Here is a 19,288-nt window from a genome sequence, read left to right as displayed (position 1 = left end):
CAAATTCCTCCCATCAGTAACAGCATGAAGGAAAGGTAACTGCGGAGGGTAAAAGAACTTGCAGGGCTGAGGCAGCCCAAAGGCATCAGAAAAAAGTATCCTCAGTAGCAAAAGTCTGTCAGGGCACAATGTGGGATGGCTGCTCCCCACGGGATGGTGAGACAGAGCGGAGCGTGGTAACTAGGCTGGCAGGGCAGGTGCCTGTCCCATGGTACCTGAGCGAGGTGAGCAGGGCAGTCCCAGCGATAGTAGTCAGTAGGTTATAGGAGGAGGCCAGATCATGAGGCAGGTCTGAGGTCAGGCCAGAAAGACAGGCTGCAGGTCTGAATCTGGGTCTGGATCACCAGGGTCCGTGGCCAGGCACAGGCACAGCTGAGATGCAGCAGGAGCTGTAGCTTGGGCAGGGGCCAAAATGCTGCAGTCTCAGCTTAAAGCAGCTCCTGTGAGAAATGGTGTCAGGTCAGCCCTGGCCATGGCCTCCCCGCAGTGCTGCCTGGGAGCCTGTCCCCAAGGTCACCAAGGTGAGGGGGGACAGCCCCAGCTGTGCTGTCTCTGAGTTGACCCTGAGCCCCGACAGCCAAGCTTCTAGGATGGGAATGCTCTCAGCGCCCTTCCAGAGTCACACCTGGTGTTAGGTGTGTAAACAGGGAAGAGGACTTCGACACTGTTTAGCATTAAAAGCTAGTGGGTTTTTGTTATTTTATGGGTTAACTTCTTAATTATAAGGTGATGAGCTTAGCCTATTTTTTTATTTCCGATGGAAGATCTCAGGAAAGATTATTTTTTTCCTAATGCTTTACACCCTCACTTAAAGAAAGTAGAAAAGGCTGCCTGAGTGTGAAACTTCTGCACATAACTCTGGCTAGTGAAGAATCAAGCCCAGGCTATTCAGATTCTTATGCTTTACTGAACCTGCTGTGCAGAAAAAATGGTGATTTACAAAATCAGGTTAATTCTTTCTTGAGACAGGTCACATTAACTGCCTTATAATAAAAACCACAGGGGCACTCCACAACCTGTAGCTAAGAAAAATCAATCTCACTAAAGCCAGACATAGCAACTGTACTGAGAATAACAAATATCAATAAATAAGAAGGCAAGAAGAAGAAAAAGAGTGAACATGGGAAAGAAATGTCACTTGTGGCCAGGACTACATGGATATTTGCAATAATTATGGGGCTCATATGAGACCACAAAGCATTTCTCTATTTGCCACCAGATCTGTAAAATCATTTGTTCAAAACAAAATCAATAAAATATTATTATTTCTGAAGCTTTTATGCTGTTGAATCATCCCTAGAGATGCTGGATAATTTCTCCATTCAAAGAGCCTTTCAACTAAAAATTATGGGTTTGTTAAAGTATTCTGGCATTATGCAATTTGATTAAAATGTATTATTTTATTATTATAAATAAAATATAAATAAAAGTATTATTTTATTTTGGGTGGAGACAAAATAATATTGAAATATTGTATGGAGTTAATTTCACAACAAATAAGTTTGTTTTTTCAGTTTGCAAGACTCTTAAAAAACATAAATTATATATAAAGGAGAAATTTAATCCTGCTCTGGCAGGGGGCTTGGACTCGATGATCTCCAGAGGTCCCTTCCAACCCCTAATATTCTATGATTCTATGATTCTATTAATTTCTTCAAAGATTAAAATAAGCCAAAAAGTGATGTGTGAAGCACATCAACTGAGCCAAAAATAATTCCCAAAATCAATTGCACATCATGAGAAATTTCAACATATTTTGGTTTCATTCATTTCAGAGTAGAAAACAATTCAAAATCAGGTAGTTCTCCAAAAATAATAAAACTCAAATTCTATCCAATTCTTATCACAGTATGAGCTCTGGGCTGTGTCAGCGTTCCCCTTTTTATCAAGTCATCAAAGTACAGCATCTTGTTTTTCCCTCGGGAAGCTTCACCTTTGCCATCTGAGGTTTCCCTAGAACGACCAGTGTGTTCTGCCTCCCGGCACAGGAACTGCTGATTTGCCCCACGCCGAAATGGGGGATACGGGGCATCACTCCATGCCCTCACACAGAGCACCCACCGTTGGCTTTAGTGAGTCAGAGGACAAGAGCATTGGGGCAACAGCCTGTCACGCTTCAGTGATTTTCAGAACGTGCTTTTTGCCCCTCTTTTCAATTAATCGCCATATTTCTCACTTCTGCTATTTTATAATGTGGTCTATTTTATTAACTGTTTGCATGTTGATTCTAATCTCACTGTGGCTCCATCAGTTTAATGACACTACGGAGATTTATATCAACATATGTAACCGGATTCTTCCCCAGAAGGAGTACTGGGGAAGAAATCAACTTCATTGACTGCTAGCCACAGCCAAGAATACCCTGTTTCAGTTAGTTCTCTTTCTTGACTTACAGCTGCTTACAATAGTAAATTGAACAGCAACAGCAGCAAGTGAAGATAAATGGAGTGGAGCTGGTGTGAACGTAGACAGGGGGAGTTAAAGAGAACGTCTGAAAGTCTGAATCCACAGTTTTGAGCATTCAGTTTGGATATTGTTTAGCCTGTTCTGCAGCCAAGGCACTGAAATGACATTTGGATCAATGCTTTCTCTAGCTTTGATCTGAGATTTGGGTTCAAGGACTTCTCTGATTTAAAAATAAATACCAGAAGGGGTGTTTATCTAAGCGGTAACTGTACCTACAGTGCAGGTCAGCGAGGGTCAGTGGTCGGTGCAGATTCATAAGCATTTCCTTTATTTGCTGTGGCCACTCCAGCACAGAGTCCTGCACCCAGCTTTCAGTGTCACTTAGGCCACCACCAATGTTTACCATAATTGAGGCCTGGTACTAATGTCCAAGACTAAATTCTTGAAGTACAAGTAGACACACCTTCTGGCCTGGTGTGTCACCTTCTAGCCAAACTGAGGAAAACAGCTGGTAGTAACACACCCTGTGTACCTTCAGTCACACCCCAAATGCTCTCTTCTCCTCCCAGGACTGCGAGCTGTTAAGCGCTGCTTCTCCTTGTGCAGCAGAAAACAGGCCAGTAACACACAGAAGCCCTCTATCCAGTCACTGGAGATGAGAAGTGCGTGGATTTTGGCAGAAAATTCCCCATTCACTTCACAATTTCCTTTCACATTTTTTCAACACTTATTGATCTTATGATATTATTCCATCCATTATTAACTTGCTATCTGGGCAACATCCAGCTATAATCTGGTCTGATGTTTATTTGAGCAAACATTCCAGTTTCACATGCACAAGGTTTTTTATTCACGCACAGACAACCAATGGTCAGTGACCTCCAGGACTGTTGATATTTTTGCCAGATATTATCAAGCCTTTATCTCTGAATACAGGTGAGGCATCATGAATGCAAGAAAAAGGGGCAGTAATATTCAAAGGGTACAGAATAAGATATGCTGGCTTATTTTTGCATACATTGGCTATGCATTTGTTTAGATTTTTCAGCTACCCTTCTCCTACACTCATCCTTGGCCAATCAAAAAGATTTTAAAAAGCAAGGCACAGACATCAAAGTTCTCAAGATGGGTTTAAAAATCAAGGTTTTTATAAAATAAGTTAATTATAAATTCTATTTGTCTGACTTCAGAACCTGCCCAATGTACACGCTTCATGGTTAAACATTTTCATCTGCATCACTGAGATTATACGTGTTAAGCAGCTACATTCAGAATATATGTATATTATTTTGATTTCAAAAGTAGATTTTAAAGATCTCCCACTAGATATAATCATAAATACCATACAAACACAACAGTTGCCAATACTTCTGTTATGTACAACTTATAAGCATGAGTTAAAGCTTGAATTTTAAGAACGCCAGAAGCCCTGAAAAAGTCAAATCCCTTGGAACTTCCTCTGACCCCGTTCTTAACATCAAATTCTTAACACCACCTTTTTCCCCAGCCTCTCAAGCCCCTCAGCAAACAGGTCAGTCTTGCAACATATTCTTAAGGTCATCAACTTACAATTAGGGTGTTTTTTTCCTAGAAAGCAATTTGCAGCCAAAGACACTGAGGACAAGACAAGGAATACTGACACTCTTTATTCCCTGTGTTAGTTCTTGAGGCCTCCTAAGCAACAAGACTTTTGTAACTACGTTGTCAACCTGCTCACTTGACAGTTGTTCTCCTCCAAATAGCCTTTGAACTTAAGGCCTGTTTGAATGAAATTTGACAGACAAGGTGATGAAGCTTCTAAAAGTTTGATAAAAAACTGGTGACTGGTAAAGAAAAACAAGCTGCAGGCAGGGAGGAGAAGCTATAGCTGCAGCTGCTGCTTTGAAGACCATAACCCAAGTAAATTTGTATAACATTGCATTTGCATCTGGGGACACCCAGTTTACACCCAGCAGATAAGAATAAGATGTGAATGAAGACGTGATGCATTTACATATTTTTTCATCACACTGGGGGGCATTTCTGTTAAATGCGAAGCTACATCAAAAACTGCAAAACGTTTTTTTCGTCAAGGTGTAAAACCAGGGCACCCTGGTCTGAAGCTCTGAGGCACCACAGACTAAAAAAAAGTAATGAGAAGCTAGCAAAGAATTCTCCTATAAGCAATTGGAGCCACATGTGTCTTTGTTAGCTGTACTCTTGCTTAGGAGGAGAAACCACAGCAGCTGCAGAGCAGCACAGGCTAGGAGACAGATAAGGTCTTGCTACCTGCACAATTCACTGAGCTATGTGATTTGATAATCCCAGCCTGTGAGTGAAACACTACTGCAGAAGGTAGGGAACAGTCAGCTAGCATAGCAGTTGTCCTCCCAAGAAATCAGAGACAGCTGTAAATAGTCATGGCTATACTTTACGAAAGGAGTAATTGGTTATTGAATATTATCTCCTTTATTTGTCAGCACTCTTTTTCTTTTCCCCCTAGAATAAAGTTCTATTTATTAAGCATTTGATACCCTGTTTTTCAAGTGGGGAAGATAAGCCTCTTTTGGGTGTATTCTCCCAGATCTCTGGAGCAAGGTTTAGGACGGATGTTTATTACAAACTCCTTTAAGATTGAATGTGGATCACCTCTTACTGTTGCAAGTCAAGCCTTGGTAAAAGTCATAGAGATAAGCAAGCTTTTGATAAGCTAGTCATGAGAAATGCCATGTTTGGATAAATATTCCTGTTCCTGTCAGCAATCTGTTTATAGAAATAGCTTCATTAAAACAACACACACAACTTACAAGCAATAAATATAAAAACAAAATAAGTATTAAAAAAGATATCAAACTGGATGAGAAATGATAAAAATACATTATACTGACTCAAGTACAACCAGTATTTAATTAACTGCTCTGACTGTGCCTGGAGTGCTTGTCCGTGCTGTACTTTACTTTAACAATAGAGTCCAATCTTTCTTTTCCAAAGAAATCAAGGACAAAACTCTCTACAGTGGGAATGGAATCTTACTTTTACTTCTGCAGTCAATTTTCCAGGAATTGTATGTTTTCTGCAGTTTATTGATAGTGTTTCTGTTTCATACATAAAAAATACATATGCCACTGTCAGGAAAATGATCGGTGTCACAATGAACAGCACAGAACAAAAGGAGAAAAAAAGAACAATGTGCAAACAATAGACGACTAAGGGAATTATGTTATAAATTACCTAATCTGATGCCTTTCTTCAATGTGACTGCCCATTTGAAAAATTATACAGTATTATAAGTAATGAATGGGGGTGCGATTTGGAACACATCAGTGATGTGAATATTATTTTCAACTGATGAGGTGTATTTCAAATGTCTTTGATTATTTACACAACATTTATTTCACCGCTTTTTTTCAATCTTCCAGAAGAAATTCTGAATTATTATAATGAAACATTATAAAAACACAAACAAAAGAAATGCCCTACTGCATCAGAACAGTGGTTCATCCAGCCCAGTAGTCATCTCTCACAGTGGCAAAAGACAATTGTGGTTAGGAGAAAAATATGACCTGCCCCCTTCCTGCAAACCATTCCCCTGGGTACTTTTCCAGTACCCAGAATCATTGTACTAGGGATTTAAAGAGTACTTATCTTCTTAGACCTTCTAGTATCCACTTAAGGACCTGCTGTCCGTGAACTTTTCTAAGCCATTTCTGACCCTGCTGATACTGTCTGCCTCCACATCTTTCTGGGGCAACAAGTTCCAGAAGTTCACCACCCATTGCGCAAGGACTATTTTTATCTATTTTAAACTGATTCACACTAGTTTCAAGTGCCCTCACTTCTCCTATTGTAAGATTCTCCATTTAGCTTATCTACTACCAGAGAACCTTTAAGTGTGTCCTGAACTAACTATAAAAGAAAGCCACTGCTTCAGCTCTATGCCTTTTAAAATGTGATTTCTTAAGACACCAGACATGCTAAAAGTTGGATTTTTTTTAATAAGGATTTAAAGAAATGAGGTAAGGGTTAAGGACGATTACCCACTATATTTCCCAATCTTTCTCATAAAAATAAGTCAAAGAAAAACTTCAAAGTCAAACACATAAACCCAAGTCAATTATATAGCTAGTACCTTTCTCTATGAGAATCTGATCCAACCCTTCACACCTACCAGGATTTGGAAAATTTCTCATCTGAATCTGACGTTTTCATTTTGGACTCACATTGAATTGTTGTATTTTCTTATTCAGAGTTTGAATTTTGTATTCAAACTTCAGCCACTCCCTGACAAGCAATTACTGCCTTCTAAGAATGTCTTAAAACTATCCTGAATAAAAGATTTTTAATACAATGAGACAACATCTCCTTTCTGCTTAGCAGAGGGTATTGGTGTATCCTGTGAAAGGTATGAATCTTAGTATTTACTGAATTATTTTAATAAATACAAAAATTCTCTAAAGAAATCTATGAAGGCTACTACAGCCAAAGAGCACACAAAACTGCTCAGATTGAGAATGCAAAGGCAGCTTTATGCCACTTCATGCCATGCCTACATCAGTATTAAGCCAGTCAGTCCCATTCTGTATACCAGTCTGAAAAGACGTAAAGCTGATTGATAGAAATCTGCTCTAAATTTTCTCAAGCTGGAAGAGCAACAGGTACTCACATAGAAGCTACGGACCACCAGCTTGCAAGTGCACCTTGAGCTACATCCCTTTTCCAAATCTGAGTGACCTCCCTGTTTCCTTTTCACTAGTTCTCTGCTAGGTAAGGATCTGTAAAAACAGGGATATGGATATAGCCATCATTTGACCACAAATATTTCAGCATATTTTCAGTTCAACTGTTTTTACAGTAAACAGAAAGCCAAGATTGCATAATACCTGCATACATAAACTGGACCTTCTTAATGCCAGGCTCAGCAGCACACTGTTAGAAGCTAAGTATTTTTCACAGTAAAACACTATTGCACAATGCCTGCTTAAAGAATCACAAACATAGTCCCTTTGATGGGTAGTCCAGAGAGGATCCTAAGGCCTACTTTCCTCAAAATCTGCTCAATCACTATATAATCATTTACTTGCTGTTTGCAAACGTTAATCCAGGGTCAAGGTAATGGCCCTGTGACACAATACTTAAATTTATATAAAACCATGCCCTTTTAGCATTCATTTATGACTTCAGTGGGCTACTCTGATTTAAAAGCAGACTACTGGCATTATCAGAGCATGGGCAGAAGTGACCTAACACCGCAAACAAAATGCTGCTTCTAGCTTCAGCTTTTTTTCTAACACTACTGCAGTGCTGTAATGCCCAAAACAAAACAAGCATTACATCTGCAGACTGTAATACCGTTGAAACAGATGCAGGAGTGGCCCTGGATTTGGTCAACAGACATCGCAGAGATGGCTATGTTTTTGGTTTATTCCGTGTTGCTGATGCACACAAACTACATATAGTAAGTATCAATTTAAAAGCTGATTTGCACAAGACTGTGATTTTAAAATAATGAGCCAGATCATTAAAAGCTTATGTTTATTGCTTTTAACAGAGCAATTGATGTAATTCAATGAATCAGCTCTGATTTACACTACCTCAGTATTCATTTGCGCATGATTTATTGTACATAAGCCTGATTTCGAATGATGCTGAACACCCTCTATTCTCTTGGCTGACAGGATGTTAGCATAAGAGATGCTCTGAACGGCTTTATACAACACCGGAAACTAATCTGTCCTGTGGTTCTCAGGTCTCAGATGTTATGTGCAAAATTTATATCCGGAGGGTTTCTTTAATCTGCAAATGTCTAACATTAAACAGATCAATATATCCTGCAGGATTGGTATTTTGTTCTTATCTTAATTTTGGAGATAGCTGGATAACTGGAGGGAAGGGAAAAACGCAGAGGAAGCCAAAGAAGATAAAAATGCCACTGGACAAAACAGGGGAAGGGCTGGATAGAGAATCCATATCAGTCATTTCCTATTTCCTTCCTATTTCTATTTTTGTTTCCTAGAGAGGTAACATAAGCCTTTCTCAACAACTGCCTAAATGCCAAAGCAAATCAATAGCAGAAAAAGAAATAGAATATAAAATTTCTTTAACTGGTAGATAAAAGAGACCAAGGACATGCAGATTTACTAGTGCACCTGGCTACCTTTTAGCTGCTTGGCTGTGAAACTGGAATCCAGGCACACAGGCACTGTTTCAGTGTATTACACATCTCAGTATGGCAACTGAAAAAACAGGCTAGTTTTTGATGGAGCTGCTTAAGACTGCCTGTTAGGACAAGAAAAAGCTCAGAAAGTGCTGCAAAGCCCAGATTCCTACAGGTCTTCAGGTGTACTTTCAAAAAACCTGAGGGACTATTTTGCTTTTCAAAGACAAGGATGTGGCGAGTGATACTATTGGGTTTTACGAAATAGCCAGGTAGTTAAAGAGCTCAACTAGGAAGCAATCAGTCACCTTCAGCGTAAAGAGATTTAAACCCTCAAGCCTCCCATGCTTGAAGAATGCTGCTGCCATGCAGCTATGTGCGGGCGTGCATATCACCTAGCCCCTATTTTAAAAATAGAAACAATGGTAAGACATATGGATACTGCAAAACTAGTGTCTAACATGACACTGGTGGACTCTCACTGATAAAAATATTACACTAGACTGCAGTAATTCATTCTCAAGGTCTCGTCTATACAGAAACACTCTGAAAAAGGAATACAAATGGATGAAATTTCATAAAACCTGAGCACACTTACAGTGAAGAGCTTTGCATCACTTTAAATGACAAAATAAAACACATCTGTGTTCGTTCTGAATGTCCATACAAGGCTTGCATGAAGTTTAAATAATCCATTCCAAATGTGAATTGAGATTCATTTTCCTGCAGAAAAATAAAAAATTGCTTCTCTGGGCCACAGACAATTCTTAACACCACATCCCATTACACTGGCAGGCAAATTCAAATTCTGATTCTCCATCCTATTTGCTCAGAAGACAGAACATACCAGAAGAATTTCAGAGCTAAGGCTCCTGACTTTGTAGGGATTATTTCAGCTTTGTTGCATCACTCCCTGAATAAACTGAGCAGGAAGCAAAGTTCTGAAAGAGTATTTGGTCACTAAGGCCATTTGAAATGGATGTAGCTATATTCATTGGCTGCCCAGACAACTGACTTCCTAATAGACCAATATGTTCTATGTGAAAATCAGAAAAAGGGGATGGCAACTTTTTAACACTGGCATTTTCCCTATTTGATGGATGCCAGGTTAATAACAGACTCTTCTCACAGTTTCTCAACAAAAGGATAACAGGCAACAGTCATAAGTTGCAGGAAGCGAAGTTCTGACTAGATGTAAGGCCCCAAAAAATCGTGGTGAAAGTGGTTAAGCCCAGAGAGGCACGGCCCAGAGAGGTTGTGTCTTGGTGATGTATAGTTTTCAGCTGAATCTAACTTTGAAGTTAGCTTTGCCTTGAGTGGCTGGACAATATGACCTCCAAAGGTCCCTTCCAGCCTAAACCCTTTCTATGCTTGTCAGCTCAGAAAAACCTTAATAGGGAACTAGGGAAGCTACATTAAAGATTAAATGTATCTACTTCAAAAAAAGTTTCTTTCAGTCCAAACTTCTGGTATACAAACTCCTTTTTACCTGCACTTCTCTTCCAGGGAAATTCATCAGTCCTCTACTTAACTGTGGATGTGCTGGAAACTGAATGCTCTGTATTATCGAGAAGACACTGGGAGTCTTGTGAATATGGTGACCTCTATTCCATGGCAAGTAATGGCACCCAGGCAGAGTCATATGTCAATAATGCATTAACTTGATCTTCATCTGAACTGCCCGGAATTTCTGTGTCACAAAATCTCTAAGTGAAGACTAGGCTTTAATATGGCTCACTATAGAATAAAATCTATTGAATTCTAGAGTTGTTAAACATAAACTAAAAGTTTGGAAAAGGGTTGACTCCTCAGATAAGTGCAGCTTTATTTAACTAGTTGTCTCAAAGGAGCTATACTCCGCATTCCACTGCTGATAGCAGTACTGCTGTTTTAAGAATAATATGCTGACAACTAAAGAGCGCTAGAAATCATTTTTTAAAGCATGTTCCTAGTATATTAGCCAGAAATACCAGTGTTATATTTTGTCAGTTTTCTGTCATAGCGTTTGTGGTACAACAATGTGAAATATTGGTAGTGACAGTACACATATGATATGTAGCAATACTTGTCCTTTATTGTTGCAGTCCAATGATGCAGTGTGGAATGAGAACCACCAGTCCAAAACTTTATTTAAATAGGAGAGTGGTAATACTAGCCCACAGGACAAAGCAGGAAGGCCGTGAGGAGAGAAGGCATTTATTCTTTTTATTAAGATGGGGAAAAGGAATGGAAGAAAAGGTCCATCCACTTTTTGATAAAGATTTATGTAACATTGAGTATCTCTGGCATCCTAACTTCCCCTGCTAGCTGCTATTATCTCACTGTAAATAAGTATTAGAATGACTGAGAAGGCTGGTTTAGTTTTCCATTGTCTACTCAGTTGTAAAAACTGAGAATTAAAATAAAGGCTCTTGTAGAGGGAGATCCCATTTTATCTCAACATAAATTTTGAGTGGTATCAGATCAAACATTCCATTAATGACCACATCTGTTACTCTTAGAAGTACTGTACATTAAAAGGAGGCATAATTTCTATGATCACCCACATCCAATTAAATCCAGTGAAAATAAAATCATAATCATGTATCTTTTTTTCTCTCAGGACTTTGGGCAATGTAAGATTATCATATATACAAGCCAGCTGCTGAAGAAACCTCGACTATATGGATTTAATTGTACATTAAGTCCAGGTAAAATAACCACTGTTGTAAGCCAATGCATACCTCAAACCAGCCCTAGTACCAAATTACAAGTCTGCGCACTACTAGTGTATGGTAACCATAACAGATTCATTCATCTGCTTGCAATTCATATTTTAGATAATTCAAATGGAATGTTAAGAATGAGTAATAGAATTAAGGTTACCCTACTCTTCCAGAGCAGACTTTATTAATGTCAGATGATATCACCATTCCAGTCCACCAAAACATGACAATGAATAGCAGAAAAAAAGTTAACTTGGAAAGAATGAACTTTTGGAGTGGTAAGATTCTAAGGTGGAGCTAAAAGATTTATAAGAATATTCATTTTCACAGGTTTGGGGGTTTTTTTCACGTTACAGGACAAACCCGTGTTTGTGGAGTGAGGGATAGGTATTTCACTTCCAAGGAAACACCTGCATTTCAGTTTCTCATTATGAGTTCACATTAAAGGCACATGCACACTCCCAAGAATATTAATATCCATTGCAGTATTAGTAAATTTTCTGTTTTCACAGTTCCTCCTGATTTATTAGAGTGCAAAGATTGTCCTGTGAAAATTGAAATCTTAGAAGTCACGGAGCAACACAAAAATATTGCTGCAAAAGCCCTGAAGAAATTCAACAGTGAGAGTAACCACACAAACTACTTCAATGTGGACAAAGTTGAAAAGATTTTAAAGATGGTAAGTGGCATTTTGTCCTAGAATTACTTATAAACTACAAAATGTTGTGACCAGCTCCAAAACCATGGAACCAGAACTCAAACCCTTCTAGGATCAAACTATTGCTTGTCACCTCTCAGTGTAAACCATCTGCTTAAAATTGAAGCTCCTACTTCTGCAAAGACTTGTTATCAACTTTAATTTAGGCATGTGAAAGCAAAAGGATTTCTCATCTGCTAAAAACTATGGCAGTGTGATGGCATCCAAAATGTCAGAGCCTTCTTTGTGTGCATATTTTTATTTTTAATGCCTATTTACCTATCATATCGTAACATACAAGAGTTTATTTACTACTGACCAGAGTTCTTCAAGGTGTACAGTCATGTGTACTATCACAGTCATACATTCTGTCAACTGCAGTCAGATAATTTTTTACTCTTAGAATATTTAGCACATGGGTACAACACAAAGTGGAACATGCTCACCATCATTTTGACTCTCTGCTGCAGAGCAAAACAGCGCTCTGAGAGCTCTGAAGGACAGGAGGCAAATATATATCTGTGCTGTACCTCTTGAAGAACTACTGGCTCTGGTAAATCATTCCTCCATCTTTGAGTGATGTCGACATGAAGACTTATCCTTTGGGTGATTTGAAGTATAACTCTCACATCACCACAATTTCTTGTTGGTAGATACTAGAGATCTTCACTTAAACAGCACAGGATCATTCTGCTAACACCTGTGTCAGTTCAGGACACCTCTGTAATGAGGTCCCATGGCCCCTACCATAATACCTGTTGATCTTGGAAACCACCTAAATTATAGCATACGAACCCCACCTCCCTGCAGCTTTTAATATTGCTCAGAAACTTGACAGTCTCCTACACTGTAGTCCCATGCAGGATGTATCCCTACTCCCATTTAGCAAGTGGCTCTTTTCAGATTACCTAGATTCATGGATTTCTCCCTAAATGCTTTGTTTTCACACTTTGCCGTCTTTAGCTACAGAGACAACTTAGATTGTACCACTGGATTTCAACAGGCTGCCTAACACTTAGAAACTATGAATTACTATAATAAAATATACCATAAAGTATGTGCATCCACTTTTAACCAATTTAGCTAAACCAGTGAAACTTGTGTGCCCACACATGCTATGGACACCTTCAACACAGACTTGAAATAAACTACTACTACAGTTGGAAATTAAAATGAAACACCTCTTTATGGATTTTAATAGGATCACAAAGCTTTCTCCCATGTTCTTATGGAGTAACGCCTTCTCTATGAATAACGTCACTGACGACAGAGAAAGCAACAATCTCACAGTAACTGGCAGAGTTTCATCCCAAATTAAAATCAGAAAAATACAGAAATCTTTCCAGTGAGGGGTGGTTGACATCCAGTAGATTTCTGTATTTTCACCGGAGCAGCAGTTCAATTTAGGGAGGAGACTCTAAGGATGCTACTTCCTAAAAACACAGGCTGTAAAAGTAACAGGTTTTATAACGTACACATATAGAGAAAGAAATAAAGCAACCATTCCTGGAACTCATAAAGGTGTGAGGCAAGTAAGGTATAAATGATCTCATCTATTTTCCTTACTGAATACATGCATATGTATGAACACTTGAACAGCACAGGTAATGAAAGCATGAGGTAGACAGGATTTTGACAATGACATGAAGTATGGTTGCTTTTAAAATTATGGAACTTTAAATACCTCTAGTTACCACTTCTTGTTTGTCCTCTTGGTTTCAGACTGCCTCCCGTGAAGGTCACGTTTTAGGATTCTCTATAAAAGAGACCAACTGTTCCAAATCCGCACAACAAGCAGATCAGGCATTGGAATGTGATTTTCTGGATGACTGGCACGCTGTAAGTAAAGTCTTAGACTGAGAACTGATACAATGGGTGGCACCAGGAAGATCTTCCCACAAGATTTCCAAGTGTTTCTTATAAGTATGCACCCAAACTCAAAATTAAAAATCCAGCGTATCCAAGTCCAGATCCTAATTTTACAGCTGCTCCTTTTTATTCTGTGAGGAGCCAATCTGAACTCTCAAATCTAAATGTAACTGGAGTCTGGCATATTACAGACGTAGAGCTGAGCTTTTTAGTTTGGATCTGGCTTTCACATTCAAACTGTGGCCATTCCCTTGTAAATCATGCATGTTATTTTCATAAAAACTTTTACATTATCATAAACCATAGATCTTGGTAAAAATACATGTATTATGTCATCCCAGTGAGCCCAGGGTTACTTTTTTTTCCTCTGCTTCAGGGGAACGGAGAGTGGAATAATTCAGGCTTGTCTGCAGGTTACTATCAAAGTACTCTCTCACCCCACCTTCTGATTACAATAATAGTCTACACCAAAGAAACAACTAGGCAAGATCATAATTTCAGAATAAATTATTCCCCAGAAATAAAATTGAAGGAATGAAATAAAAATACAGAAAAAATAAAACATGTAGAACTTCTGTTTTATCTACATCCATTTTCTTCTCTGGCTCTTTATACTCCAGAAGACTGGAAAAGGTTGTGAATGTACTGGTAGTGGAGCCAAAAGTTTACTAGAATGAAGCACAAGCCAGACAGCCGGAGGTTTTAATTCTGTTCTCAATTCTGCCACCACTGGTGTGTGTGTGTGTAAAATGCGTGTAAAATGGTATTAACATTTGTAATCATTGATCATAATAGGCCAGTATGCTGGCCCAAACATAGTCACAGCAAACAGGATGCTAAGGGAAGTAATGCTAAAAGATTACAACTAATTACTTTTTAAAAATTAAATATGGAAGAAAGCTCTACTTTGAGCTTTGTCTGAAGCAGCATAGCTACACAGTGTCTGTTTTTGAGGACTTTGAGCAAAATTTCAGAACAGTCCAATCTGAACAGATGTTTGACAAGCAAAGACAGAAAAAAAGAATAAAAATCAGTCACCCAAGGGTACTCATTTTGGAGACATCAGTAGCTGACCAATTTCTTACAGACATCAAAAGAGAAGTAAGATGGAGAGTAGTAGCCCTCTAGATGCACATGGTGAAGTGGTCTTCACAGTCAAGAACGTTCAAAAATGGCATATATTTTAATCGTTATTCATCCCTGGCAAGTATCACTGGTCAGAAATCTCGGGATCTAGCCAAGTTATGTCAGCATACTTAGGTACTGAAGGAACTAGCCTACCTTTTAAAATGTTGAACTTTCAGTAGCTTCTATTAACTCCATCACAAGAGCCCAGATGTGCATTGGTTTTTTTCTTTTCTTTTGTTTAGCACATGGGATTCTGCAAGGCAAGAATCATCAGTGATTCAGATGAACCTGATGGAACAGATATAAGCTGTGAAATCTACCATCCCTGTGTACGTACTCACTTACTGAAATGTCTCTGGCTATATGCTCATGCAGGCTACAGCAACCTCACTTAGTCCAGACTGACAGATGATTGCAACGGTTGTTATGTCCCTTTATTATTGCCTGGGCACGATGCAGCATGTCAGGACAGACTGGCTTTTGACTGCTAGGTCAATGAGAGGATGAATTAGAGTTGAGCTGTCCCTACTACTCCCTCCAAGGGCGTCTTCTCTCAGTCCAATCATACTCCCTAGTTAAAGTGAGTAGAGATTGGAAAACAAGTTCAAAGGAATTTTGGAAAGCAAGAGGAGGGGAGATGGTCTTTATCATATTTGGTAGTCCAGTTTATATTACAACAGCTACTCCAGTGTGGGTTTTATTTTGTTTTGATCCATCACAAATTTTGCTCAGTTGGTTTTATCATTTCATTTATCATGCCCTATTAACATCTCACTTAATACTTTCTCCCCTGGTGTTTTTCTAAACAGCAGCATGACTATGGGCAAAGATGCAGATATTCAACTCTGGGATGGCCACACAGACATCCTCATCATTTTGGTCACAAACATCATCACAGACATCATCACAGACATGGATGTTCACCCTCTTCTCAATCCAGACCTGAAGACCCTAAGCATAATCACAGTTTCAATGAAGAACATCAAGACAGCCATGAAGGACCTGCTTCTCCTCCTCCCCCCCAGGATGGACCACATCACCACCCTCACCCTCCGCACCATTGTCATCCACCTACTCCCCATTGTGGACCACATCACTACCCTCACCCTCCACACCACTGTCCTCCACCTCCTCCCCATTGTGGACCACATCACCACCCTCACCCTCCACACCATTGTCATCCACCTCCTCCCCATTGTGGACCACATCACCACCCTCACCCTCCACACCATTGTCATCCACCTCCTCCCCATTGTGGACCACATCACCACCCTCACCCTCCACACCACTGTCCTCCTCCTCCCCCCCAGGATGGACCACATCACCACCCTCACCCTCCACACCACTGTCCTCCTCCTCCCCCCGAAGATGGACCACATCACCACCCTCACCCTCCACACCATTGTCCTCCACCTCCTCCCCATTGTGGACCACATCATCACCCTCACCCTCCACACCACTGTCCTCCACCTCCTCCCCATTGTGGACCACATCACCACCCTCACCCTCCACACCACTGTCCTCCACCTCCTCCCCATTGTGGACAACATCCTCCTTCCCAAGAGGAACCACAACATCACCCTTCTGCTCCTCCTCCCGCTGATGCACCACATCCTCTTCCCCAAGAGGAACCACAACATCCCCCTTCTGCTCCTCCTCCCCATGATGCACCACCTCCTCTTCTCCAAGAGGAACCATATCATACCCCTTCTCCTCCTCCTCCCCATGATGAACCACATAATCCTCCTCCTTCCCAAGAGGAACTGCATCATCTCCCTTCTCCTCCTCCTCCCCATAATGAACCACATAGTCCTCCTCTTGGTCCCCATCATGGACCACACTGTCCTCCTCCTCATGGACCACATCACCACCATCCTCCTCCCCATCATGGACCACATCACCCTCCTCCTCCAGGACACCCTCCTCATCTCTGTCATCACTATTACAGACATCACTATTACAGACATCACTGCAACAAGACAAGCACATCAGGGAAGTACTTTCCCTTCCAAATAACAGGAACTGTTTATCACATTCCAGTTCTAAATCAGCAGGATTCTCTCACACCTCCCACTGCAAACTTTCCTGAGCTATCCCAAAGCAACTCTCACTCCTCCAGCACTGATGAAGGTATTCCCTTCACTGTCTCAAGTCTAAAGGAGATGCCAGAAGCTCCAGGTTTTCCAGATCACCCTACACCATCAAAGTCATGCCCAGGAAACCCCAAACTTGCTCTTCCAAAAATTTTGCCTTTGTTTCCACATGGGTCCATGGCAGAAAATTCGCCTACATGACCTCAGAGAAAGATGTTCCTAACTTGAGGGTTGCAGAACCAATGACAGTTGTACAATGAATGAAAAATGCACATAGAGAAGGGGAAAAAGCATACAATTTCTAGGGAGAAGCAGCACTGAAAATAACGATTAAGACAAGTATTCCAACTTGCCTCTTGATTCCAACTATCTCAGACTCTGCTGTAACTGAAAGGCTCAAAATTCTGAGTCCCTCGGATAGTGTGAATGGGTACAAATCTCCCCAGCAAACAATGCTCTGTTAGTTCTAACAAAAAGGAAGATGTCCTAATAGTGAAAACTACCATCTAAAATCTTTCATTTTCTCATAATTCATAATTATAATTCCTTCTCTGAGGAAATCTGACCTAGAAGAAATTTGACCACCTTCCATAAAAAATGATCCATAGCACTATATTCATGCTTTATAAAGATTTAAAGAAAATAAAAATATGTAAGCATTTTTTTTGTTGACACAGTTGTCAAAGTTTTGTCTTTTTTGTTACTATAGATGTTCAGCTGCACAGTAAACATCCATGAGGCATACTCTAGCACAAACTGACTAATGGTTGGGTTACTACCGTTATCTAGAAAAGGTCTGAGAATAGATAATGACTTGTAGTGTAACACTGCAGGGTGGCCTGCACGGGTACTTCCATTGCTACAATTGCTGGTGGTGATATACCAGAAACACTGCATTCAAGGACAGCCCTTTTCAAATAGTTCATAATTGCTCTCAGGGGAGGAGAAAAGCAGATGCATGTAATAACTCTTTCATGTAAATGTTTTCTTTATCACTGAACCTTCCTCACTGGAAACTGAGTTGTGAGGAGCAGGAAGAAAGAATACTGGTGTCTCTTTATACTCTAGGCCCCCATCAAGGTGAAGTCCATTCAGACAGACCTGGAACCCCAATTCGTTATTTCAGAACAGTTATCTCATAAGCAAGAACATGGGGTTAATCTCAAAAAATTAGTAATTTGGTCCTCAAAGTAGCTTTTTAATGGCATAAAGTAAAATACAGTGTGAGGGCTACACTGAAGAAACAAAATGGGGACAGCATTTTGTGTAACTGAGTGAAGGTTGTGTAACTTTTAAAAGCGCGTTACCATGTATGAACAACCTTATTTCTGTCATAGTTTATCCACAAAGTCTCTAAGGTGCATTTTCTTTAACCAAAACTTGTAGCAAGACACAACTGGAACACTGGAGCTGAGGCAATCCCAAGGTGTTCACAGATACAAAGCAAAGCAATTTGGTGCTCAGCACTAGAGACAAGCACCAGATGTTCCCAGCCAGCTCTAATTCTGGCTCTGCCAGACACAGGCAACGTTACTTAATCCCTTGTTCTTGGGCATCGCTTTCCCTATCTGCAATGATAACAAAACATTACAAAGACTGACTAATCCACAGTCCAAAGGCAGTGTCCACACGGCAGCAAAGATGGACACTTCCAATAGCAGCATGAAGGACAAGGTTTACCAAGTGTTAGTGAGGAGCTATGTGACATTCAGGGATATGCATCTGTCCAAAGACTTTTTTCAAACATGTTCTGGCTTCTCAGAACTATTGCAGTCTGAACACTAAACAGATCTATAAAATTTACAGCGTTGTTGTCCAGAACCAGAACTACATTGCCACTGTGACCTTCTTGGGTGTTTTATTTAAGCCTTCTAAAATTCATTCTCAGTAGCAGTTTAGATGTTAAGAAAAGAAGCCAGAAAGCTACAAACATTTTGCTTTCTCTTTTGCTCAGGGGCCATCCTGCTTAGTCTAAACCTGTCCCCAGCTGCAGCCATTTAGGCTGTTATCTTGATGGCAGGTGGATAACCTTAGTGTCATTCTGGTGACCACACAAAGTTTATTTAGATAAACTCAGAAGTTTATTTGCAGTATAAACAGGGTATGATGAGAACCAACCAACCCCAGCAACCCACTCATTCTGTTTACTTAGCTATTGCTCCTGAAAAACAGAAGGTGACTAAAACCCTGTCAGGCATTCCTTCTCCATTTGGTTTTTAAAGAGCCATCTAATTCAGGGGGCCTTTTTTTCCCAGTT

The 19,288-nt window shown here is 40.0% G+C and overlaps 1 protein-coding gene across 1 annotated transcript; it reads left to right on the top strand.

Annotated features, from left to right (window-relative positions):
• Positions 1–7,642: 7,642 nt before the first annotated feature.
• Positions 7,643–17,232, top strand: HRG (histidine rich glycoprotein). The gene is made up of 7 exons (XM_068406511.1): positions 7,643–7,840; positions 10,046–10,153; positions 11,142–11,229; positions 11,757–11,923; positions 13,664–13,780; positions 15,181–15,267; positions 15,748–17,232. The coding sequence occupies exons 1-7, from the start codon at positions 7,643–7,645 to the stop codon at positions 17,230–17,232; spliced, it is 2,250 nt and encodes a 749-aa protein (XP_068262612.1).
• The last annotated feature ends 2,056 nt before the right edge of the window (positions 17,233–19,288 follow it).

The sequence above is a fragment of the Nyctibius grandis genome, chromosome 8, assembly GCF_013368605.1.
Source record: "Nyctibius grandis isolate bNycGra1 chromosome 8, bNycGra1.pri, whole genome shotgun sequence".
NCBI classification, from domain to species: domain Eukaryota; kingdom Metazoa; phylum Chordata; class Aves; order Nyctibiiformes; family Nyctibiidae; genus Nyctibius; species Nyctibius grandis.
Note: the sequence above shows the minus strand (reverse complement) of the source record. Positions and strands in the feature narration are given on the sequence as shown.